At 51.9% G+C, this 24,628-nt stretch overlaps 1 protein-coding gene across 1 annotated transcript in view; it reads left to right on the forward strand.

Moving 5' to 3' along the window:
* Nucleotides 1–22,853, forward strand: part of Itgb5 (integrin subunit beta 5) — a 113,036-nt gene extending 90,183 nt beyond the window's left edge. Inside the window, exons 11-15 of the mRNA XM_055625047.1 lie at nucleotides 14,174–14,396; nucleotides 17,683–17,783; nucleotides 20,105–20,224; nucleotides 21,438–21,604; nucleotides 22,352–22,853. Coding sequence (XP_055481022.1) covers nucleotides 14,174–14,396; nucleotides 17,683–17,783; nucleotides 20,105–20,224; nucleotides 21,438–21,604; nucleotides 22,352–22,447 — 707 coding nt within the window. The 3' untranslated portion in view covers nucleotides 22,448–22,853. The remainder of the gene's footprint in view (nucleotides 1–14,173; nucleotides 14,397–17,682; nucleotides 17,784–20,104; nucleotides 20,225–21,437; nucleotides 21,605–22,351) is intronic.
* The last annotated feature ends 1,775 nt before the right edge of the window (nucleotides 22,854–24,628 follow it).

The following is a 24,628-nucleotide window of genomic DNA, read 5'->3' on the forward strand; positions in this document are numbered from 1 at the left end:
TGTGTGTGTGTGTGTGTGTGTGTGTGTGTGTGTGTGTGTGTGTGTGTGGTGTGGGTTTTGCTTGTGTTGTTTTTTTAAGATAGGCTCTCACCACGTGGCTGGCCTGGAACTCACAGAGCCCTGCCTGCCTCTGCCTCCCAGGTGCCAGGATTAAATGCGTGCACCACTCTATCTAGACCCCATAGCTTGTGACGGGACCAACCCACATGCTTCCATGACAAATTCTTGAAGAGCACCTTGTCAGTGAACCAAGATTAATCCCCAAAGGGCCTTTGGGCTTCATGTGGAAACTCTCAGGAAAATCGGGATTGTTTCACGTGTGTAATCTTGTGTGTAGAGACTCAACTGATGGTTTTATTCAGATGCTACTGTCAAATATGAGGTTACAGGTGTGCGCACACACAGACATGTGTATGTGCTCCTTGACACACACACACACACACACACACACACACACACCTTCAAGAAAAAGGACCCTCCTTCTCCCAAAGAGAAAAAGTTAGGAACCCTGGTAGCGGTTTCCTCCATCACACAATGATCTGGGTCTCCTGTGTCCAGTCAGCCAGCCTCTAGCAGTCTGTGCGTAGGGAAAGCTGTCTGGAAAGGCAGAGCTGGGTGGTGAAAACTCACCAGGCGCCGATGAGGACGTGCCAGCGATGTCTCCCTCATTTTCTTTTAGCCATGCTGCTACCCACCGTTCCGTAAGAATCTGTTACACATTGCACATCGACCGCCCCATGCCACGGTTGTTCTAGAAGCAGGGCGTGCAGTCGTGCGTGAATGGCTCAGTTTTTGTCACCTCTGGAATTTTCCACTAGGGTTGAAGACTCACAACCTTCTCCCTGTGTCTTCTGGTTAGTTCTGTGAGCTTGGAAGAGGAGAAGCCATGGGACAGGCCGCACCGAGCACCTGCTTTGCTCCGTGCTCTGAGCTCAGCTCTTGGAATGGAGTTGCTTCACTGCTTAGGCCCTATTTCCAGAGACTTCTTAGCTGGCTACTAGTGATACTGGAAAGGGAATGAGCTAATCATTGGGTCTCCCCTCACCATCTTTTCTGTCTGCTGAGCAAGGGAAGTATGCAAATGGAAGGCCTCATGCCCAGGATTCTGCCTTTGAACTGCAGGCCTCGTCCATGAGCTCATGAAGTTTGGCTGGGAAGAATGAAGCTGCATTTTAATAAGCCAAAGATGGAAATTTAGGGAGGCCGTGGGGACGCCAAAGCTTAGGTCTCTGTCAAACATCATAGGATAACGGTGTTGAAAAAATATTTCCACTCTTGAATTTAGAAAACAAGAGACCTCTGGTGGTGGAAACAGCTATTCCTGATGCACTTTCCTTCTCTGTCTCAGGCATTGAGCCAGCGTTTTTGTTTTGGTCCTGATTTGGGGTACTCCAGTACACTCAATGATTGGCAGGGCCAGGGCACACGTGAGGGTGCTTGTGTCCTTTGAATGTTCCCCTTCTCTTTCTGGGGCACATTCCGGGGTGCCATTGTCCTCCAAGCTCATCCACAACCCTACCCCACCAAATCCTTCAGAGGAGCTCAACAGTACCCCATGCTGAAGAAAGTCCTAGACCGGTGCTCCTTGAGACCACGGAGCTAGCTGACCTTAGGCGGCAGGCAGCAGGCATAATAATGCAAGGAGACAATTTTAAAACATTTTGTACAGGGCTGGAGAGATGGCTCCGGTCCTCCACTGTGGAGGACCTGGCTTTGGTTCCTGGCACCCATCTGGCAACTAATTAAATTGTCTGTAACTCTAGGAGGGCCCCTATGCCATCTTCTGGCCTCCTTGGGTACCAAGCATGTGCACATACATACATGCAGGCAAAACACTCATACATGTAAAATAAATTTAAAGTTTAAGCACTTCTTATGACATGGAGATTGTTTCCTTGGAAAGAGATGAATATTAGTGTTTTGCATTCATCAGTGGTAAGCATTAAGGAAGAGGGTGCTGTTTTTAACAAAATCTCAATCATTCGATTTTTTTTCAGTAGAGACTTGGGAGCCAGATTAGGGTGAAAAACTGCTAGCTCAGAGTAGCAGAGAAAGCACCCAGCTGACCTTCCTCCTCAGCCAACATCCCCAAAAGAAACTCTCTCCATGCTGTTTTTAAAAACTCCTCAAACTCAGTGTCAGTGTCTCTCCCTTCTACTTCCTGGGCATCTCTCTTTTCTTCCTCCCTTCCTCCTGACTTCCTTGTACTCTCTCTGTTTTGTTTGTTTTTTTGTTTTGTTTTGTTTTTTCTGTGTTCACTCCCTGTCACCTGGGTGCTTTCTCCTGACTTCATATAACGGTTGACTTTATATAATCCTCTTTACAAGCAGAGAGCTCTTGGATTAAAGGTGTGTGCTAGGGCTGAGCCACACCACAACTAGAAACATGTTTTTCCAATAAAACAACACAATCTCGGGTTCAGGGTGTGATCAAGTATCCTGCAACAAGAGGGGGTTTGTTTGCTCGTTTGTTTCGCATCACATGCCTTCTCTAATAATACCAGACACACATAGTAGGTCAGTATATATTATCTACTTTGAAGAAACTGAGGCCCAGAACTAAAGTTCTAGACTAAAGTTCCTCAAAATTAAAAAAAAAAAAAAAAGTTTTGAAGAGGTCTTGCTATGTTGTTCAGGCTGGTTTCTACCTACTGGGCTCAAACAATCTTCTTGCCTTAGCCTCTAGACTAGCTGGGAGGTGTGTACCATCCTGTCTTACCTGCTCCATAAGAGTTTTGACTATAGGTTCAAACCAGAAGAGCCTTGTACTGCCTTTTGCATTGTGGCCGTTTCTTCCATGGTTGCCTTATTTCAACTAATTTGTGCCTTTGCCCAAACCTGGATCCCTTGTTCAGCCCTCGGTACCATCACCGTAGCATTTAGCCCACATTTCAAAGTCTTTACTAGTCGGTCTTTATATCTTGGTCAAGATTTTAGGAACTGTTTTATCTGTTTTTCTAAATAAGTCTCTCTTGAGTTAGATTCCATCAGTCACGGCCGTCTTTCCCCCCCTGCATCAGGCATGATTCACTAGGATCATGGACATAACGAAGGCCAGGAAGGGAACAGTATTCTTTGGGAGGGCCCTGTGGCTATTGACAAGGGAGTCTTAGCTTCCAGTACAGTGTTGGGAGAGCAAAGTGACGTGGGAATTTGCAGACACTTGGCTTAAAGCAGTGCCGCCCAGTTTTATGTCATAACGATCGCAGTTTGCTCCTCAGGCACAGACCTGTGGTCCAGACACATGAAAGGCAGAGGGTGAGAGCCACGCCTGTGGGGAAACATTTTCAGTTGGCTGTTCTGTCAGTAGTAAGCCAAGGGCAGAGGAGTAGCAGGTGCAGAGGCCAAGAAAGCATCACTGTGTGACTGCCAGATGATGTGCGTGCTGGGAGATTGGAGCATCGTACAGGTACACAGCCAGGGTGCAGAGCCTCTGACTTCTGTTTGACCACGACTGTGGGAAAGGAAGGAGAACCCTTAGTTCTCTTCTTTGTGGTAACCCCAAAGCCTCTGGGATTCATGGATGTTGGTTGATAAAAGTCTGTAGATCAGTGACACCTGGTATGTTGTACTGTCACTTAATATTCGTTGTTGGGTGTCTTCCCCCAGGACTTGAGATCTGGAAACCATGCTAGGCACTGGGCCCAAACAAACACAAGTTTGATTTGGTGTGGATTTGTGGGCTCATGGGGTAAGGCACACAAACAGACAAAGTATTAGGCTCTTGGACTTTTGTGGGTCAGTGTTTCACTGTAGATCACTTGCTGGCCTGGAATACGCTATGTAGACCAGGCTGGCCTCCAAGCTGTGTCAATTCTCCTGCCTCTCTCAACTGAGAATGTAGAAATATGCTACCATGCCTAACTCCAGTCAGCTTCCAAATGTATGCCAGTCTGAAGGGAGGAAGGGAAACTAGGAGGGAGGGAGAAAAGAGAATGAAAGACGTCGGAAAGGAAAAACAAACTGCTCCATCAGGCTCTTTGTTCACTAGCAGCTCATCTTTTCCTTGTTCACAGTCATGTTTCTCGGGACAGCTGTCTGCGTGCGGCAGCATCTTCATTGGTCACCTTCCCTCAGTCCCGTTTGAACTCATCCCACATTTCCTTCACCAGTGTCCTAGCAATTCTCTCTTCCTGCCCTTGGTCCCTAGCCAACTGCCAGGGTTGGAGTTGTTCACCTGCTCACCCCTTTCCCTCTAGGGTTTACCCTCTGGGATACCTTCAACAACCCTAGATTGCTCAACTGCTCACACTCTCTCCCTCACAGACCCTTACTCTAGCATGTCCCCAAGCTGAACTCTGTTCTTCCTCCCAGAGTGGCTCTCCCTGATGTCTTCGCCTCCCTTTCGGTTCATTCGATGCTGGGAGGCAGAGGCCTAGAAACTACCATGGATCCTGCCTTCTTTCCAACATCACCATCCATCTGCCACTGATCTTTTCCACTCCTCTGAAGCCTGTCATTTCTCCACCTCTGCTCCTGCTATCCCAATCCGCACCGCAGCCGGAGTGATGGTTTCAAAACGAGACTCTGCCCACGTCCTGACTCGCTGAGTCAGGGAGCACGGCTGGAGAGTTGGCTCAATGGTTAGGAGCACTGGCTGCTCTTCCAGAGGACCTGGGTTCAGTTCCCAGCACCCACGTGGCAGCTCACAACTGTCTATAACTCCAGTTCCCAGGGATCTGACACCTTCACACACACATACAGGCAGGCAGAGCACCGGTGTACATAAAATTACTAAGTCATCTTAAGAAAGAAAGAGGAGCAGGTGCAGGGACTCCAGGAGGAGCAGAGGGAGTCAGACCCTGGGCTTCCTTGCAGGTTTTGTGTGCTATGGAAATGCAGATGTTATTGTCTGAGGAGGAGGAGCCACTGGCAGCAGAAGTGGAGGTAGTTGAACTGCCTGGTTCATAGTGCAGCTGAGGTCACTGAGAGTGTCTTGGAAGCAGGAACAGAAAAGGAATGAGACCTGCCTGGGAGGGGCCGTGGTACTCCAGGAAGCTCAGGTCCTGGAGCTCCTGCCAGGTCCTACGCAAACACTCCGCAACCCTACCCTTGGGCTCCTCTAGGCTACTACCTGTTGTGTCTTGCAACTTCAGAGGCCCCTCTGAACCCCTGCTAACTTCTACCCCAGATGCTCTCCCTCCTCCACTCTCAGGCTTCACTGAAGCCCGCCCCAGCCTCCTGGCCCCAGGCACACATCGGTAGCAGCTGTGGTGGGAGGAACCAAGTCTAACCCTGCTCGGCAGAGAAGATAAGGGAGGCCAAGGCTGACTAATCCTTCCGATGAAATGACCTGGGCTTGTGCGTGCGGCCCCATCATCTTCTGGATATCCTATCGTGAGTCCCCTTAGGCTTTTATCAGTCATGATGCACTCCCCAGAGAGGAGGTGCATAATAGCTAGAAATACAGACTCCTGTGCTGAGTACAGTGGTGCATGGTTTTTGTTTGTTTGTTGTTTTCCTCGACAGGGTTTCTCTCTGTAGCCTTGGCTGTCCTGGACTCCCTTTGTAGACCAGGCTGGCCTCGCACTCACAGGAACCCGCCTGCCTCTGCCTCTGCCTCCAGAGTGCTGGGATTATAGGTGCGCACCATGGCGCCCGGTGGTGGTGGTGGTAAATGTTTTTAATCCCAGTACTTGAGAGTTGGATATCTGTAAGCTCCAGGCCAGAACAAACAAAATGTCTACACTCCTGTAGCCAAGTGTCCGCCCGCTGACCTATATCCCAGAGCCAGAGCACAGACTCTGGAGTCAGGCACATGTGGCCCACATCCCTGCCATGGCTGTGTAGCTTTGGTGAACTGCCTCTCTTTTTCATTTCCCACACCTGTTAAAAATTAAGATGATAACTGCATTCCCTGCACGGAGTGATTGGGTAGACTAAGGTGATCTGTGTGCATTGCTTAGAGTGGTGTCTAGCTGTGTTGGTTTTCCACTGCAGTGACAAAATGTTTGAGAAATTCAATATAAGAAAAGAAAAGAGGGGGTGGGGGGGCATGGTTTCAGGTTGATTCCTTGTCTCCTGTGTTGATTCAGCTTGAGGGGCTTCAGACCTCATCACGGCTGGGAGCAGAAAAAAGGAAGGGCCAAGGGCCCAATATCCCCTTCAGGGGCATACCCTCAGTGACTTCGCTCCCTTCCGCTAGGCCCCACACTGTCGCAGTTGTGCAACCCTAGAGAACAAGCCTTAAACACAATCACCTTTGGGAGGTAGTCCAGGCCCCGGTGTAGCACTGGCCCATTGCCAGTGTCCTGTCACTTTCTCTGAGGATGGCCAGATCTAAGTGGGATTAAATGTCAAAGCAAACCGCCCATCTTTCTTTTGCGTGTTCACAAAGCCCCACCCCCACCCCCGCCCCCCGCAAGGTAGATAGGCCTCTCTGTTACTGTGGAAGGTACTAGTCTGGCCAGAATCGGCAAGTGGGTGCTGAGATCGCCAAGGGGATGGGGTGGAGCCCTCCAGTTTAGCTGGGTTTCAGGGGCGGGACTGGCGAGGATGATGCTGAGCTAAGCTCTCTCCCTGCTGCTGGCTTAAACCTGCTGCTCTGTGCTTCCCTGTGGGAGGGGCTGCCCTGAGCTCAGGAGTTCCTGGTGAAGAGACACTGTTGCCAGCAGTGTATCTTGTTGCCGCTGAGAGCCCGGTGAGGGAGCTGAGAACACCCCAGCATCTCAGAAGTCCTTTGTCTGGGCTCTTTGTGTAACTAATTCTGTGTACCAGGAGGAAGTGTCAAACAGTGGAGTAAGGTCAGCGTAGAAGACACCCTGGCCAACCAGGGACACATGAGGACAGCGAGGCTCCATCACATAACTCTAGCCAGTTTGTCACCAGAGAACCAGGAATGGCGTGTCTCCAGAGGGATTGCCCCCTCTTCAAAGTCCCAGACAGAGTCCTGGGTGTGTGTCTGGGCACAGAGTCAGTCCACTTGTGAAGGCTGTACAGCCTGGCATCAGAGTGACCGGGATGCCTGAGTGCGGAGGCCTCCCGCTCCCCCTTCCCACAGACACAAGGACAGAGACTGTGGGCCCTGGCCCAGGGAGCTGTGGAACATGGACAGACAGACACACGCACGCACAGCACAGAAAGCTGGCTTGGGGTGTTGCAGGGTGACACTGCTGTCATCATGGTTCCCTTTTCTCATTACTGCCATTGGAGAGCACCACCTCTGCCCAGGGTTTCATCAGATGTCTAGAACAGATGTGAGGCTGGACTTGAGGTACCGCGGAAGTTATCCCAATGCTCCAAGTCCTCCAGCTCACAGACTCCCTCCATTTCTTTAACTGCTTCCTGTTCATGTGGTCTTTTCTGAGGCTGAGGGAGATGGGGGGGGGGTTGAAAGTTGAGGCTCAGCTGTGACTTGAAGAGTGGGAAGATGACCTCGACCTTGGGGCTGTGAGGAGAGAGGAGGCACAGCCACAGGGGAGGAGGAGGTGTATATACACAGGAGGGTGAGCTGTCGGGGTGGGGGTGGGGTAGGAGGAACTCGAAGAGAAGGGAAGCGCCCTTCCAGGCTGAGGGCCACCTACCCTTCAGCCTTCCCACAGCTAGAATGCCTTCCCGAGGGGAGGGAGCCATTGGGTTCTAGACAGGAGCTGGTTCGGAAATATCTGTGGAGGGATGATCTGTGCCCAAGGATGTGACTTCTGCCTGCTTGAGACTCTTTGGAGTCGAACATAGGAAGATGAAGACCATCAAGCTGGCCCCTTTCTTCCAAGGCCACTATCTTCCAGGCTCTCAGGAGCCCAGTCTGTGGTGAGGTAGAGTGGGCGCCTCCTGGGCCTGCAGCTGGAGGACTGAGGCCGGCAGACTTCTTTGCTGACTCAAAGTGCACGCGTGTATTCAGGTTTGAATGTGCCGGTGTTGGGGGCACCAGGGAGCTCCCCAGGCAGGTGCTCAGCGGGCCTTTGGGTAGTCAGCTACTACTGGGTGTGGATTGGGTAATCTGTGGGAACTCACAGCTTTGGAGGCCTTCGGTCAGGTTGACACGAAGGCCCCTAATGATAGGTAGGCTCACCTCACTGGACTACCTAGTGAGGAGACGTTTCTATCAGCTTCACCTAGAAATAAGGAGCCCAAGACATGAGTGCCTACAGATCAGGGTACAGGCTAGAAGCCGGTTCCAGAATCCTGCTGACCACTGCCTCAGGATCTCGATGTTTCATAGTGTCTCAGGATCTCGATGTTTCATAGTGTCCCGGCCCTGTCTCCCACTTGTCTTCTATGGACAACCTCAGCCTTATATGGAAGCTCACCCTTGCTTGTCCTGAGATGTTTCTGTGAGCGGAGAGAGGGGCAGGGGAGGCTGAGCAGTGCCTCCTCTCTGCCTGGGAATGTCTACAGTCCTCAGTTCTCCGTTCTCTCTATTCCTTTCCCTCCTTCAAGGAGATGCTGCTAGCTTCTGGGTCCTCTACGGTTCCTGTCACTGACAGTCCTGTTTCCTCAAGTCCTTAGTGCCTCCCTCCACAGCTCTCCCTTCAGTCCACCCCCACTGTTTGGGGCAGGCACTTCTGTCCTTCATTTCCGGGGGCTTTCCTTGCACAAGGGCAAGTATTATTTGTGGATTGCCACAAAGTGTTATTTTTACTGACAGGAAAGAAAACACATTCCAAGGTCACACAGTGCACAGGAAGGATTTGAACTTGGTCCAGCTCAAACCCCTTTGCTTTCCATGATCCACTCTCATGATCTTCAGCCCAGCTCCACCTCTCTGGGCATCTCACAAAGGCACAGCCTTGGCCTCTGTCATCTTCTGTCCCGCCTGTCTGTGGTTCCTTCAGAGTTTCACACCTGTATGTCTCCCCAAACGGGTTTCCTGAACCTTCCTTTTTCAGAAGGCTGCTCTACAATCCTCATGCTTGCTTCGCATCCCATCCTATCCAGCTTGCCCGTGGGAGATGTCTGTGCTCACAGTCCCACATCCTTGCCTGCTCCATGCTCTCCTGTCCTCATCTCCCCGAAGCATTAATGCTGGCTCCCTCTAGCTGGCTCCTTCCAGGTCACTGGCTCCCCAACTCCCACCCAGGCCTCTCTGAATAGCCAATATTCTGCTTGGTAAAAAAGAGGCAGGAGGGAGACTTGGCTCCCAGCCCACACAGGCACCGTTTTGTGAACTTCTGAAATTCTGTATAGCCAGGGGCATTTACAACCTCCTGTCCATTTAGCCGCCAATCATTCCGACAAAGGAGGTGCTGATCGTAAGTTACACGGGTGTGCTTTCACTTTCACGGCAGTGCTTTCACTTTCCTTAAGCATACCCTCTCTGTGCACGATGAAGACATATTTACTATTTACGTCTGCATGATACTAAACAGGCATCATTGAATGCCGTGCCCTCTGTTCCAACAGCATTGTCATTTGGCCTGATTTTGATGAAGAGGCCTCACTTTAAGTCCTCTGGGCCCTGTAATGCTGGTAATGGATGGTTATTGATCCCGGGAGCAGTGGCCAAATGCCCCCTGTCATTTTACTATTCCTAAGCTAGGGGAGGGCAAAGCTGTGTGGATACTAAGATGCTGAAGATGTCTAAGATCAGACATTCGAATAAGGATACAATGTTATCAGACCTGTAGGGCTTCTGCTGGTTACACTTTCTGAAGGACCTTGGAAGACTAAGCCAAGAAAGCAAGTCTCCCAACTGCCACCCGTTACCAGTTAACATACTTTGCAGTACTATGTTGTGGGCTCTGGGGCTCAGCCCACCTCCCTGAGAAAGATCCCTGTTACTAGTCAGGAACAACAGTCCTGAAGTGTGAAGGAAGACACAGTGCAGGGGCCGTGTCTTCATCTAAGTGCTTTCAGCCTTTTCTGGGCTGCTGGGGATGGAAGCCAGTGAGTGCCCTGTGCATGTTGGGCAAGGGCTGTGCCACTAACACCCCCCCCCCCCCCAGCTCTTCTGCTGTCTTTAAAAAGCAGCGAGCAGCCACGTGGTCACCGAACTATAACTGTTAAAGTCTCCGCTGGGGACAAGAATCCCTTCAGGACGTGAGTGCTGGTGGCCTCCACAGTGTTCCCGAGCACAGGCCTTGGCTATCCTTTCTCATTTGGCTTTCTTGTCGTTTGCTTTGGAATCCTCCAATGTTGGAAGCCAAAAAGCCACATGTGGAGGTTTTCTGTGTCTCCCAGTCCTTTTCCCTGGGTAGGCTAGGCTCACGACACACTGCTTTATCTGCCTGTCATGTCCACACTGCATTGTGGGTAGGGGGTGCTTTAGGGACATGCTGCGTCTCTGGTGAGTCTCGTGCCCCACAAGAGCCCACGGCGGCCTCTCATGTACCACTGCCTCCCACTGTCTCTTGCCCTGGATTCTCTTGCTCTCTGGATCTGGAGCCCACTCAGCCATAGTAGCCTTGGGCTGGGCGTTTGGAACTCCGGGATCCGCAGGGTATCAGATGTGCTCCCAGGCAAATGGGGTTTCCTTGCTGTTCTGCCACAACGGTGGGGAGCACAGAGCTCCAGGCACCTCTGCTGAGTATGCCTGTTTTGTTGTTGTTGTCTTTTTTTAAAAAATGTATTTATTTACATTGGTATTCGCCCCTATGCCTATGTGAGGGTGTCAGATCCACTGGAACTAGAGTTATGGACAGTTGCAAGCTGCTGTATGCTGGGATTTGAACCTGGGTCCTTTGGGAGAATAGCCAATGCTTTAGCCACTGAGCCATCTCTCCAGCCTCAAGCATGCCCATTCTACAGCGAGAAGACCTTTGCATGTAGATGCTCCATCATCAGAAAAATCAAGGCTTCCTTCGCTTCAGCACACCCGCTGCATCCTAAGCCCACCCATGGGGTAATGGACGCCTCCAAAACTTTGATTCTTTGGGATATTGTTTGAAATTACACGTGGACCCTTCTTACAGTGCTGCCAGCGTCAGGAAGGAGCCTACACCTCAGGAAAACAGCTTCTCGTGCTGGGAAGTCTGGCACCTTCTGCGGCTCCTTCGCCCTTGCTTTCTGGAGGGTTGTGATGGGTGGAGAGCACCAGGGCCATGGTGTATCATTGTTCTCTGGCCGAGCCTGGTGGTACATCAGCTGCTTGGGAAATTGAGGTGGGAGGGTCAGGACTCCAAGGCCTTCCTGGACTGTAGTATGAATTCAAGGCAGTTTGGGCAACCTGGTAAAAGCTTGTCTCTGAGCAGAAAGTGAAAAACGATACTTAGCCCCTAACGTAGACTCTAAGATTCATTTTTAAAAAATATACATGATGAATGGATAGACATGATAAAGCCACACCAGGTACCAGCTGGCAGAGTATGGGTAAGGGTATGTGCCTACTCCATAGTCTTTTCCTTTTCTGCAGGTCTCCTGTAATGAAATGTTGGGCGAGGTTGCCTTTAGCCGTGAACTGCTTTAATTTAAGCCAGGCTCTTGACCAACACTGCCCCTGTGGAGGGAGTGAGGGGGGTTGTGTGTGTCGGATCCATTTCGTCTTTGAAGACTCCTGTGGGGCTCTGCCGTTGCTCAGGTCTGGAAGTAGCGCCAGTCACATGCTGATGGTGAGACAGAGGTCATCCTGAATCCCATATGCCTGTGACCTTGTACGGGCGCCTTCCTGTGGCAGCCACATGGCGTGCCAGCTCCTACGTAGTGTGAGCTGCATTTCTCAGCCTCCTCTTGGCCTGCCTGGCATTCTTCCCTTCCCAGAGGCCTGGCCATATGCCTCAGCGCTGCCTGTGAAATGCTCTGTGGCTTGGAGCCCCAGGGCGAGTGAAGAGACTGTCCTGTGACAGAAGGTTAGGGCACAGGGACACTCCAGATGGCCCATGTCTCCCCACACCCCATGTCCCTTACAGGTTGTGACACATGAGCCGGAGAGGAAGAGGGCCAGGAAGTTGAGGGCTGTGATTCCCTTATAGTCCTTAGTCTCTATTGTGGGCCAAATTCGTTAGTGCCCACGAGCATGCTGGGATCCAGAGTCAGAATAACTTGACTCCAAAGTGGAGTGAAGTCCCTGAGCTCCACTGTGACCCAAAGCTGGGCTCTCCAAGTCTTGCACTCACCTATGGATGGGGTACATGCAAACACCTGGTTTTCTTGATGATGTCAGCCTTAGCAGCAGGATGCCAAGGAGGAAGATGTGCTATTAACAGTCAGCTTTTTAAAAACTGAGAGAGCTCAGTGGGTAAGAGCACTCGCTGCTCTTAGAGAATAACAGAGTTCAGTTCCCAGCACCCACTCCAGGGTGCTCACAACAACCTGTTAAAGTCCAGCTCTGAGGGCTGCGGCACCCTGTTCCAGATCAGCGGACTCCCATCCGAGTGCGTATGTAATGTCCCACAGAGACACGCAAATATCGATAACTTTGGGGAGAGTGAGCCATTTATAGCACTGGAAAGTTGAGATTCCCAGAGGACACAGTTGCCACGGATTTCAGGGCACCCACGTTGTGCCCAGCAGGTAATCACACGGACCCCCACTCAGTGATGACACTGTCCTCAACGCCTGCAGAACCTTAAGGCGATGCTCTACAATACCAGACAATGGTCTACGATAGTCGTGTTTCTTGTTTTGAGTGAGTGCATTTGCTAGGCATCTAGCAAGCAAAGGAACAGGCAGCAAGTCCCGGATAGACAGGAAAAAACATCGTCAAATTGGGCACTTCCGCCGTTCAACAGAGATGACCTGAGGAGCAAACCTCATCAAATCTGGTGCTTATAACATCCACCTCCCGCCCCCACCCCAACCCCGCTGGGGAAGCCCTGTTGAGACCGATTGCTGGGGTTCCCCACCGAGAGTGCTTTTTGTGGGTTATGTGAGTTCCTCCTTCCCACTGCAGGCATTTTTATACCGTGGGGCAAACAGTAGACCTCTGTTGGAGATGGTCTGCCTTCCAGCTGTTCTCAAGCCGTGTCTGTAATACCCTTAGCTGTTTGCTGACATGGGGCCAGGGGAGCCAGCTTGCTCAGGACACTTTCGGAGGACATTTGAAGCGCACGTGCTCAGAGTCCGCTCTTTTGAAAGCACATGACAGTTTGCCAGTATAATTTAATTCCTATTACACCTCCTCCCTCTCGGGCAGGGGACAGGATCCATCCAGCATGGAGAACCAGGTTGTCCCCAGTAGCGTCTCACGATGGCCAAGCCTGCTGTATCAGTTTCATCTCTCAAGATTCTGTCTTTGTTTTTTTTTTTTTTTTTTTGGGGGGGGGGGTCATTGAGACAGGGTTTCTCTGCAGCCCTGGCTGTCCTGGAACTCACTCTATAGACTAGGCTGGCCTCAGACTCAAAGATCTACCTGACTCTGGCTCCCAAGAGCTGGGTGCCAACCCCTGCGTTGAGGGTTACTGTGAGAATGAGCGGAGCCAACCGTACCACGGTCAGTGCCAGACATGAATACAAGAATGAGTACTTTGGTGCCAGTGAGGGCTGAGGCTCCACAGCCCCCTCCCTGCTTCCCCCTGTCACCCCCCAGCCCCCGCCCCAGGATGGCAGGGCCTTAGAGCCAGAAGTCAGCATCTCCCTAGGACTCAGGAAGCATGACTGTTCCTGGTTGTGCTTGGGCCTGTAACAAATCACCATATGTTTTGTGCATTCGAGCCATCTGGATCTATTCTTTCTGAGCGCTGGAGGTCAGAGGTCAGAGTTTGTTTCCTCTGGCTGAAGTCAGGGTGCCTGCGAGGTTGTACTCCCCCACGCTCCTGGAGGCATTAGGATTGCCCAGCTTCTGGTGTTCCTTGCATTGCTTAGCTATCTTGAAAGCCAGCCACAGTGTATTGCTCCTGTTGTCCCCTGGCAACCTTCTGTCGTCATCCCCCAAGCTCCTGCTTGTGTTGTGAGGACCTTATCGCTAGGTTTAGGGCCCAACTGGGCGGTCTGGAAGAGGCGCCTTTGCTTCATCTCATCTGCAGTTTTGCCTTTCTGTAGTAACAGCTCCTGGAGTAGACACAATGGAGGACTATTTTCACGCATCTATTGAATCAGGAAGCTTTTCTGGATTTGTGTCATGACTTGGCCAGGGTCTGGACCAATCGAAGCACCAGTCCAGACCCTGCCAGGTCATGCATATTATTCTGTGGCACCACCAGTCCCTCTCTGGCTCTGAGGAAAAGTCAGTGCCCCATTCTCTGTGGGATTCCTCACCCTGGTACATGGCAGGCACTGGGGAGTTGAGGGGGCGGGGAGTTCCCTGTGTTGATATATAAAAGCCAGCAGGTCCTGACTGATGCGTGCGTGTGTCCTTTTAGGCCATGGCGAGTGTCACTGCGGAGAATGCAAGTGCCATGCAGGTTACATTGGGGACAATTGTAACTGCTCAACAGACATCAGCATGTGCCGGGGCAAGGACGGGCAGATCTGCAGTGACCGAGGCCGCTGCGTCTGTGGGCAGTGCCAGTGTACAGAGCCTGGAGCCTTTGGGGAGATGTGTGAGAAATGCCCAACCTGCCCAGATGCTTGCAGCTCCAAGAGGTGAGGCTCTGCTCCCCCCCCCACCCCCGCCAAGCCCCAGACCTGTCCTTCACCAGGCAGCCCTCCCCAGCCGGCCTCTCATGCCTGCCATCCAACCTCCCAGCTGCTGAACAAAACCTGTGCTAACAGTCCCCAAAATACCAGCTGTGAGATGCTGGTGTTGGTGGTTGTGGGGGAAGGAATTGGGGGATCAGTGGAAGAAAAGTCAAACAGTCCAGAAAAAAAAAATTTGCTCATCAATCCGTTCTAAGCCAGTGTAGAGATAGATGGAGGAGAGGCAGTTGGATGAGATGGAACCGTTGCTGACTCCAGCCAAAGCAGTGCCTTCTCAGAGCCTTGAGCGAGCTGCAGTTTGTTTCCAAAGGGGAATGTAGTGTGCGACCTTGCCCCACATGACTTTGATCCTCCACAGAGCATCTCCCAAACAATGCATCCCAGACCAGGCCTGTGGGAACCGCTGCATTCAACAAAACGTAATCAGAAGGCCAATAGGATGGAAAGGAGCCGACCTACATAGCGACGCCCGAAGCAGTCGCAGGGGCTTTTGCGTTTTTCTGCTCTATTTGTGCTGATAACAGAGCAGGGCCGAATGTAGAGATTGCCTAGGCTGCAGACACTGGCCCAGCCCAGGGCCAGGCCACACAGCCCGATGGCCATCCCGGGCTCCACTCCTCACGCTGGCAGAATGCAGGAGTCAAGCCATGCTGCTCCCCGGAGCACAGGCCTGACATCGGCTGTCCAAACCTGCTGGATAACAGTTGTGTCACCCTCGGTACGGAGGAGCCAGGCAGGGGGGGAAGCCAGGCACCAAGCAGAAACAAGCGGCTGTACAGGCCGCGTTACTCTTTGGCGAAGGAGCGCAAGTGTGTGATTTTTCTTCTGGCAGATTTCCCTGCAAACGTCTGGCCAGGCTGATAATGAAGTGAGTTCATGCTCGCAGGGCCGGCAATTGCTGCTGGTCAGCTGTGCTCGGAAGCCTTCGGAATAGCCTGACCCTCCCTGGCCGTGTGCCACAGACAAGCCTGGGCGCGGCCAACTGAACCTGCCCGAAGATTGAGAGACGAGATAGGCAGGGAGTAGCCCAGACAGCACGCCCGCCCGTGTGAGTGAACTCATGGCCCTCCCCAGTCAGCATGTTGTGACCAAGAGACTCCCACCCTCCAGCCCCCACAGCTCCCAGAAGACCCTGGTGAGCCTTACTCCCACTTCTTAGGACAGGACACGGAGCTCCTCTGCACTCCTAGGGAGCCTCGGGCAATGTAGGCTTGTCCTGAGCAGTTAAAGGGCCTCAGGGAAAAACAGCCCTTGCTTTAAATGAAGCACTTTGGTGAAGCCCAGAGATAAAGACTGGCCCTTCTCCTTTACCCCTGGACCACAACGACCTTCTGTCTCTTTTATCGCCTAATGGAAACTTTTGTGTTTTGGTTTTTTTTTTTTTTTTTTTTTTTTTCTTTTTTACCAAGTTCTTTTGATAATGAAATTTTAGGCCATTTTCCCTACTTGCTGTTTTCTGAGAGGCCCTGAATACTTCAGTCCTTCGCCCTTTGTGTTCTAGAACTAATCAAACACATCCTTCGCTTTGGTGAGGCCGCACTCGGCTCCAGCTGATTTTAATTAACGTGCCTTGCCCAAAAAAAAAAAAAAAAAAAATCTCCGTGATCAGCTGGTTTCTTTAAAGGAGCAGACATGCTGAGTTTCCCCCAGCCGAGCTGGAGGAAGGGGGCTCAGTTGTAGGCTGCTGTATTCACGTGGGTTGTTGGAGGGCGACCTAGAGCTGGGAGCTGTGTGTGACCTGGAGCTGTAGTGATACAGCAGGGAGTCTGGAGGAGCTGTGGTTCCAGCCAGCTGGAAGCAGGCATCCTGTTTGCTGCTCGTGTTGATTCAGGAGGGCTGGAGGAAGGTCCAGCAAGTGTAAATGACCAAAGACGGAGCCCACCCCTTCCTGCCCCCTGGCAGAGCCTGGCTATATTGAGGGGTATGAGTGGGGCCAGACAGGACAGGCCACAGCTATGAGCCTTATTGGGAGGGGCCCTGATCTGCTTCTCTTGGGCCTCAGCTCTCTCTGTGGAGCGCTCCTACTGGGTGATGGAGCTCCCTCCTGCCCTGAGGTCCAGGTCCAGAGCTCCTGCACTGGAAATGCTAATTGAGTCAGAATGGTTATATGTGGCTTCCCTCTGCTACCAGGACGCTTTCTAGACACCCAGAACACTTTGGTTTTGACCCCCGTAGACAGGTAGGACGAGCAGGATGACCCTTGTGGCTGGGTTTTGGTGGCCTGACCCATCACTTCAGTGTCAGGGCACCTCCCCCTGTACACCTGGCTTTAGAATCTCCCCTTTCGTGTCTTTAGAACTCCAAGTGCCACATCCCCACAGACCTGAGACTGCTGCCCCCTGCCCTGCTTGGCTCTGCTCGTTCTGCTTTTCCCATGGCACCACCTTGGTCCTCCCAAGGAGGCGGGGACCCTTCCCCTCTCACAAACTTTTTGGTTTTGGCTGAGGCCTGGCCTCCCACCTGTGTCCGCAAATGCCCTATTCCGATGCAACCTCTGGAGGGAGATGATCTGGACCTGGGTTTGATAACTGCTCAACAGGGCATTCCATGTAATTAAGCATCTACACATGCTCTCAGCCCAAGGTGGGCGGTGGGCCACCGAGAGGGCTTCTTTTTGCCTCCTCATCTATTCTCTAGAGAAGGTCTCTGTCATAGAATGTACCAGCTGTAGTGTAGGCCAATTACCAGGTGAGTGGCAAGCATACCCTGAAGGATACTGGCAGGTGGACACTGTGGGGATGGGGGGGGCCCACAGTGCCCAGACAGTGGTCATCAGTCCTAGAAGTCCCACCCTGTGGTTGCCCAGGCATTGAGGCTTACTGCTAAAAGGCCCCTGGAAGAGGGCATGTTCCAGAGCCTTGTCCAGACGAGGTTGGGGTAGCTCAAGGGATCCAAGTGCTGTCCCCAGGACTTCGGAGGCTCCTCCAAGGACAAGAGTAGTTTTTATACCCTGCAACCTCTTCCGTGGAGCTGTTTGACCAGTTCACTGCAGCAGGGTGCAGATGGCTGTGGGCTTGGTTCCCCCTGTCAGGAATGGGAAGGTCTGTAGCTGGCAAATTGGCCGGTCTACCAGCTAGACCTCTAAACGCACGCATTTCTCCCTGAGACCCTGGGGCTTCCTTTTAACACCAGCAAGGTGACGGAGCACCTTGTCCCTGAGGCCTGACTGCCAGAGTGCAGCTGAGCCTGTTGGACATTAGACAGCAGCTAACAACCACATTCATTTTCTCAGAGACTGTGTAGAATGCTTGCTGCTTCACGCTGGGAAGCCTGACAACCAGACTTGCCACCACCAGTGCAAAGATGAGGTGATCACGTGGGCGGACACCATTGGTGAGTGCTCTGCATAGGCATGGACCTTGGCAGGCATCTAGGGGGTTTTCTGTTTTTGTTTTTTTGTTTTCCTCCCTGAGGAATGAAGGGTCTCAGCCTTGAGTTTTCCTTGGTGTGATTGCTGGCTCCCCAAGGGGACCTTGGGATGGGGCCCTCACACACGATTGGCAGGAATGTCATACAGAAATCAGTTTAGCTGCCTAAAAAGCTACTAATAGAATTATCACACAATCATGATCCAAAGAGTTGGGGCTGATAGATATTACAGAATGCTATTTAAAACGTCCACAGTGTGGGGGCCGGAGAGATGGCTCAGAGGTTAAGAGCACTGACTGCTCTTCCAGAAGTCATAAGTTCAATTTCCAGCAACCCCATGGTGGCTCACAACCATCTATAATGATATCTGGTGCCCTCTTCTGGCATGGAGGTGTACATGCAGACAGAACACTATGCATAATAAATAAATGTTTACAAAAAAAAAATTAAAAAAAACAAAAAACAAAGACCAAAAAAAAAGCCCACAGTAGGCAACCTCAGTTGAGTAAGAATAGGAAGTGGGGGAAGGGAGTCGAGACTGAATGCTAACACATGTGGACGGGTTTTTTTCTTTTGGGGGGGGGGAGTGGAGTTACAACACTGAGTTTCTTAAATTGGCTGCATTTTGAAATGATTAAATGGTTCCCGAGGGACTGCATATCTGAAGAGGGAAATTTCACCCCAGCCTTACCAATGCTAGCAGGCTTGCCCTCTGTCTTGACCCCTGGCTGCCGTAAACTCCTTGTCCTGGCTTCCCTCTTTGTAGACTCTTGTTCCCTCTTCCCCCAGTTTTGGTGGGCTGCTTGGTCTGACCACGGCATTGTGTATGCTGAGTCTGTTGATCCAAAGGGCATACAGTGAGTGACTACCATGTGGCCAGCCCTAAGCCAGGCTCTGGGGAATTGGGAATTCTTTGCAAACCCTCGAGTCCTTGCCTTTTGCTCTTTCCCTGGCTTGCTCTCCAGGGCCTGGCTGAGCTCCTTTCGTACGAAGCAGGTATAGTTAGGAAAGAAAAAGGGATCCCTTCCCACCTCCTACAAACAAGCTAGGCCTTTGTGCATAGCTCCTTCCTTGCCTGACCCTCCAAGGGGACTCTGCAGAGTAGAGTCCGAGCCTTCATGTGCCCCTAGGCAGGCTTGCTTTCTTTCTCTCCTTATTTATTTACCTGTTTACTTGCTTATTTGTTTATTTTCGAGGCGGGGTCTCACACTGGTAGTCCTGGCTATCCTGGAAGTCATTATGGAGACCAGGCTGGCCTCCAACTCAGAGACCCACCTGCCTCTGCCTCCTGAGTGCTGGGATTAAAGGTGTGCATCACCGCGCCCAGCCTTACTATTTTGTTTCTGTTTTTACGTAGCTCTCACTGTATATCCCAGGTTGACTTCAAGCTTTCCATCCTCCTGTCTCAGACACCCAAGTACTGGGATCATAACTGTGTGCCACGGCGTCCAGTTTTCCCTTGCGCTTTTGAAAGTAGACACCCTCGCTAAGTCTGAGGGGGCTGAGAGAAAAAGTTGGGCCTTCATGTTTGCTAGCCATACTTGTCCATCTGCTTCCTGGCTGAAGCTCCTGTTCAACCAGCTTGAAAAGACAGGAAGGGAAACACATTTAGCGTCACAGCATTAATTAGCCTTCGGTTGTGGTTTGGGATGAAGGTACCCTGGTGGCCTTTTCTCCAACCCTTTAACCTCCCAAACATCAGTCTTTTCTGGGGACCTGGTGCCTGGACAGGATAGTGACAGTGTCCACTCTGGTCAGGGGTGATGTGGGGAGCAAGAAGGGCTGTGGCAGCCAAGGAAGGTTTGTCAGGAGTGAGACCTGACATGTGCAGAGCTGCGTCTTCAATGGCCTGGCCTCTGACGGGCTCATAGTATCAGTGTTGGGTAACACCATGAAGCCAGCCTCTCCTCCCCAGAGCCTCAGCTCCCCGAGTTCCAGGAAGAGCAACCTCTTGTCCTCTTCAGTCAGCTCAGCCTTGCAGACTGGACCAGTTCCCAAAAGCAGACACTCACTCAACCCCGTTACATCCAGTTCCATTCATCCATGCCCACTCCCAACCGTTGAAGGCCTCTTTTATTTCATGTCACCACCAGCCAGCCCTTCAGAGGGTTGACAGTTCTGATGGCAGCCATATGTCCCCAAAGCAGTAAACTCAGCCCTGGGCCAGTTAAAGCCCCGCAGCCCCTTGAAGTCTCCCATCTTTTCCTGGGGTGCTTGGCTTCTGTCAGTGGTTCCGATGCTACCCAGAGAGACGCTCAGGATGTTTCTGCTTGCTTCCCTCCTAGTCAAAGATGACCAGGAAGCTGTGCTCTGCTTCTACAAAACTGCTAAGGACTGCGTCATGATGTTCAGCTACACGGAACTGCCCAGCGGAAGGTCCAACTTGACGGTCCTCAGGGAGCCAGGTAGGTGAGAGCCTGAGGGGTCATCCTGGGCCCACTTTCTTGTGTCAATCCCTATGCGGGTAGCACAAGCCTGGGAACCCAGCACTGTGGAAGGTAGAGACAGGAAGATGAGAAGTTCAGAGCGCTTAAAGGCCAGCCTGGGCTACACGAGCCCTGTCTCAGAGTCTGTGTGAGGAGCACACTGGCCAGCCGTGTTGCTGAAACAGGGGCCTGGGCCTGGGGCAGCAAGGCTGTGGGAGTGCTGCTGTGGAGCAGCACTGTGAAGGAAACCGTGGCATGCTGGGTTAAATGCTGGGGTAACGGGTTTTGCAGGGAGGGTGCAGGGCAGCTGGTCCACCGGTGCTGGGCTGCCTCTTCAGTTGGGGGTCATCTGGGTCACTGCAGTCCGTCTGGTTCCTGCTGTTTCCCAGAGCAGATTCCAGTGGCGAATGTCACTCTGGGCCTCACATTCCTTCCTTCCCGCCACCCTGCTCAGTGTCAACAATTCTGTCCTGTGTTCCAGGCACTGGCACTGGGACTAAGGCCTGTGCCTCAGAGTGACTGGGGCTTCAGACATTTCAGTTTTTGGAAAAGGGAGGGAGTAGAAAAAGGTTTGCAGACTCCAGGTCAAGGAGCCCAGTTTGCAAGTTGAGCCATTGCCTTTTTGGGCCAGAGGCAGAGGAAGTGCGGTACCAGCCCAGGGCGCTTGCCTGAAGCCATGAGGTCCTGCTCCCAATCCTTGTCTTTGCTTGGAAATAAGCACATTTGTTCCTTGGAGCTAGCTCTTTGCTAAGGGCTCTGGCCCTTAGCCTGGCCCTGGCCCAGCCCTTCCGGAAGTGGTGCATGCTACCTCCTGTCTGCCTGGTTTGTCCATGAAGCCACTGACGTGAAAGCCGAGCTGTGGACCAGCCTCCTGCACTGGAGCTGGGCCAAGCTTGAGCCTCTGGGACACAGCCCAATAAGGGAAAGTGTGGCCCTTCAGCGGGACGCCCGTCTCTGTCACTGCTTGGCCGTGTGAGCTTGAAACAGTGACTGAGTTCTCTGAGTCTTCTGCTGTCTGCTCCTTGGAGAGACTGCCCGAACCCAGCCCAGCCTTCGGTCTCCTGGAGGCAACATGAAGGGGGATGGGCAGAAGGGAAGGCAGCCTTTCGTTCAGGATGTAACTGAGATCAGAGGTGGAGGCATCCGTCCGGATGCTCACGGCTCTGTCCACCTGTCTCCTTGTCCCCTCCAGAGTGTGGAAGTGCCCCCAATGCCATGACCATCCTGCTGGCTGTGGTCGGCAGCATCCTCCTGATCGGGATGGCACTCCTGGCCATCTGGAAGCTGCTCGTCACCATTCACGACCGCCGAGAGTTTGCCAAGTTCCAGAGTGAGCGCTCCAGGGCCCGCTATGAAATGGTGAGTGGGGGATAGGTACAGAAGAGGTCGCTGGCCTAGAGCCGGGGCCAAAGGCAGCCCATATCTTTGTTATTAAGAACAATTGATAAAACCAACAAAGAATGAGCTAAGTATGCTAGGATAGACCCATAAACCCAGCCGCTCTGGAGGCTGAGACAGGAAGGGTTTGAAGTTCAAAGCTAGCCTGGGTTCAAAGCCCTTGTCACGAAATAAAAAGGACCAAAATTTGAGTTAGTTCAGCGGTAATGCTCTAGCCTGGCATGTGCAGGGCTCTGGGTTCAACCCCTAGTATCACAGAACTAACAAGGAAATTCATGAACAATGAAGAATCAACATCTTCAGTGCTGGATGGGAAAGTCACACCCGGAAGTTGTGATGGGCATGTTGGGACTGCTCTGGGGTGATGCGGCAGCTGAGGGTTCAGTGGGGAGTTGGACAGATACAGAGACCCAACCCAAGACAAAAGCTCAAGCTCGGGTCCAGCTGGATGGCCATGTGAGCAAGTCCTTCGGCCTCAGGCACACTGCAGGCCCAGGAGAGCGGAGATCAGGGGAAGCAGCTCTGTCTTCCCAGAGTGAGGGTCTGTGTGCTAAGGACTTGCAGGGCTTTCTGCGTGAGCCCTGCGTTTCAGAGATGAAGAATAAAAGCTCACAGGGAACCCCGAGAACACAAAGCCAGCCAGGAAAGCAGGCACCCCTGGAGGCACTGGGCCTGAGGCCGAGCTAACACACGCTTCTTCTCTCGCAGGCCTCAAACCCCCTGTACAGAAAGCCCATCTCCACACACACCGTAGACTTCGCGTTCAACAAGTTCAACAAATCCTACAACGGCTCGGTGGACTGAGGGTCCTGGGGGGCTGGAAGGAAAGACAAAGACTGATGTGTCTTGGGCTACTTCCCACTTGCTCACGCTAGCTAGGCAAGCACCGAGGCGCTCGCCCTCCATCCAGCCATCAGGGACCTGCTACCCACACAGCAGGTAGCTGCCCTTGACTCCTAGCTGCAGGCCAGAGGCACAGAGACGGGCCACTTCCCGGCCCTTCGAACGGGGGAAAGCAAGGAGACCCTGGCGATCTCCGTTCCCCTAGCGCCTCCAGCTTGCTGTCTCCAAGAACTTCCCTGCCTGGCCAGACAGGAAGGTATCCAGAAGAGTCTGCGTGTATAAAGCTAGTGTGCGGCCTGGCTTTTTTGGGTTGATCTTTTTTTTTCTTTTTTTCTATGAAATAAAAAGGTCACGCATTTATGGTGTAGATCTGATTACTGTTTCTCTGAGGGCTGCCTGCCTGGCATCTGTGGGTGTTAGTGGCGGAACTGGGGAGTTGCCTGCATATCTTGCAAATGTTAGGGGTTTTTTTGCCCCCCTTCCTGCCCATGTCTGTTTAGTACTTTTTGAAATGAAATGGAAAGATTATCTGGGATTGGAAGTAAAAAAAAATGGAAACCAAACTTTGTGGTGGCTTCATACACTCTGGCATGTGCCCGCCTTTCTGAGTGGCCTCGAGTGGTCCTTGACCTGTCCATCTCCACAGGGGCTTGAACAGGTGCCTGGGAACTTAGTCCTTCAAGAGAGCTGAGCAGGTACCTCCCGGGTTTTGCTTAGAGTTCTAGGTGGAAGCTGTACAAAGCATGCATGCTTCCCACCTGTGTTCAACGATGCTAAAGCCAGACAGAGATGCTGCAGATGCTAGAGGGCCGAGGCGTGTGGCTTCCACACAAACTGTTCCTTCCACGGTATAAATAATAGACCCTGACCCGATCCCTTCCCTCATCAACCCCTCGGCCCCGCCCAGGACAGCTACTGTCCCCTGCAGAGTCATCACGATCCTTAGATTCCCTTTGGAGAGAAGTAGTTCCCAGTAGCCTCCGGGCTCATTGCCTTGAGTACAGAGGAGTGTGCATGCTCTTTAAGGGAAAGTGGCTCACTGAGGGTCAGCCCACCCGAGGACCCTGTGGTGCTAAAGCCTGGGCTCACAGTGTCCCACTTCCTTGACAAATCTTTCACTAGTGTTTTATTTTTTCAGTTGCTTTTTCAAAAATTTCTAGGTATGAGTGTGTAGCTTGCATGTATGTCTGTGTAGCACATGTGTGCCTGGTACCCACAGAGGCCAGATGAGGGTGTTGGATCAGATCCCCTGGAACTGGAGTTGCAGTCCATCATTGTGTGTTCTGGAAGCTGAACCTGGGCCCTGTGCAAGAGCAGGCAGTAATCGTAACTGCTGAGCCCTCTCAGCCCCTCGCTAATGGTTTTTGTCAGTGCGCTGGTTCAAGCCTAGGATGGGTTTTAGACCAAAGTCCTTTTTCGTGATTGGCCTGCTCTCGGGTGGCTGCCGATTATGTGGGACAAAGAGAGCTGATTACAAGAGGCCTTCCTGTTGGAACTTGGAGAAGAGGCCGTAAGCCCCTTCTAAAGCATAGAAGACAAGAAAATGGTGGCTTTGAGACTTTGTAAACTGAAAAAATATATTAGGAAAAAACTTCGTTTCTCTTCTATTTACTTTGCTCAAACCGTGTTTTTTTTATCGGCAGTGCTGTGAGCGCCTGACATTCTTGAGCCACAGACTAACACTCAGGCTCACCAGCTCCTTGTTTAGCTCCTGCTGTTTAGGTGTGTTTCCACAATGACGCCCAAGGAAGAGATGCCTGACGGTGTCCTGCTGCCCCCTGCTGGAAGTTCTTGACATAAGCCAGGAGATTGTATCCCAAGCTTCTGGCCCAAGGCCAACCGCGATTTCCTCATTCCTTAAAGCTGTGTAGTGAGGAGTGATAAGGAGGCCCTGTATTCCAAACACTTCATTTTATAAACCTGTCTGATTTGGCAGGTTTGATTTGGCAGCAGGGATGGGTGTGCGACAGCGAGGATGACTGTAGAGCTGGTTCTTCCATCTTTTTGTAGGTTCTAATATTGAACTCAAGTCTGCAGGCTCATGAGGCTACTCACTGAACTGTGTCATTGACTTTTATTTTTATTTTATTTTATTTTATTTTATTTTATTTTATTTTATTTTATTTTATTTTATTTTATTTT

The sequence above is a fragment of the Psammomys obesus genome, unplaced genomic scaffold (genome assembly GCF_907164565.1).
Source record: "Psammomys obesus unplaced genomic scaffold, mPsaObe1.curated_primary_1811, whole genome shotgun sequence".
Lineage (NCBI taxonomy): Eukaryota > Metazoa > Chordata > Mammalia > Rodentia > Muridae > Psammomys > Psammomys obesus.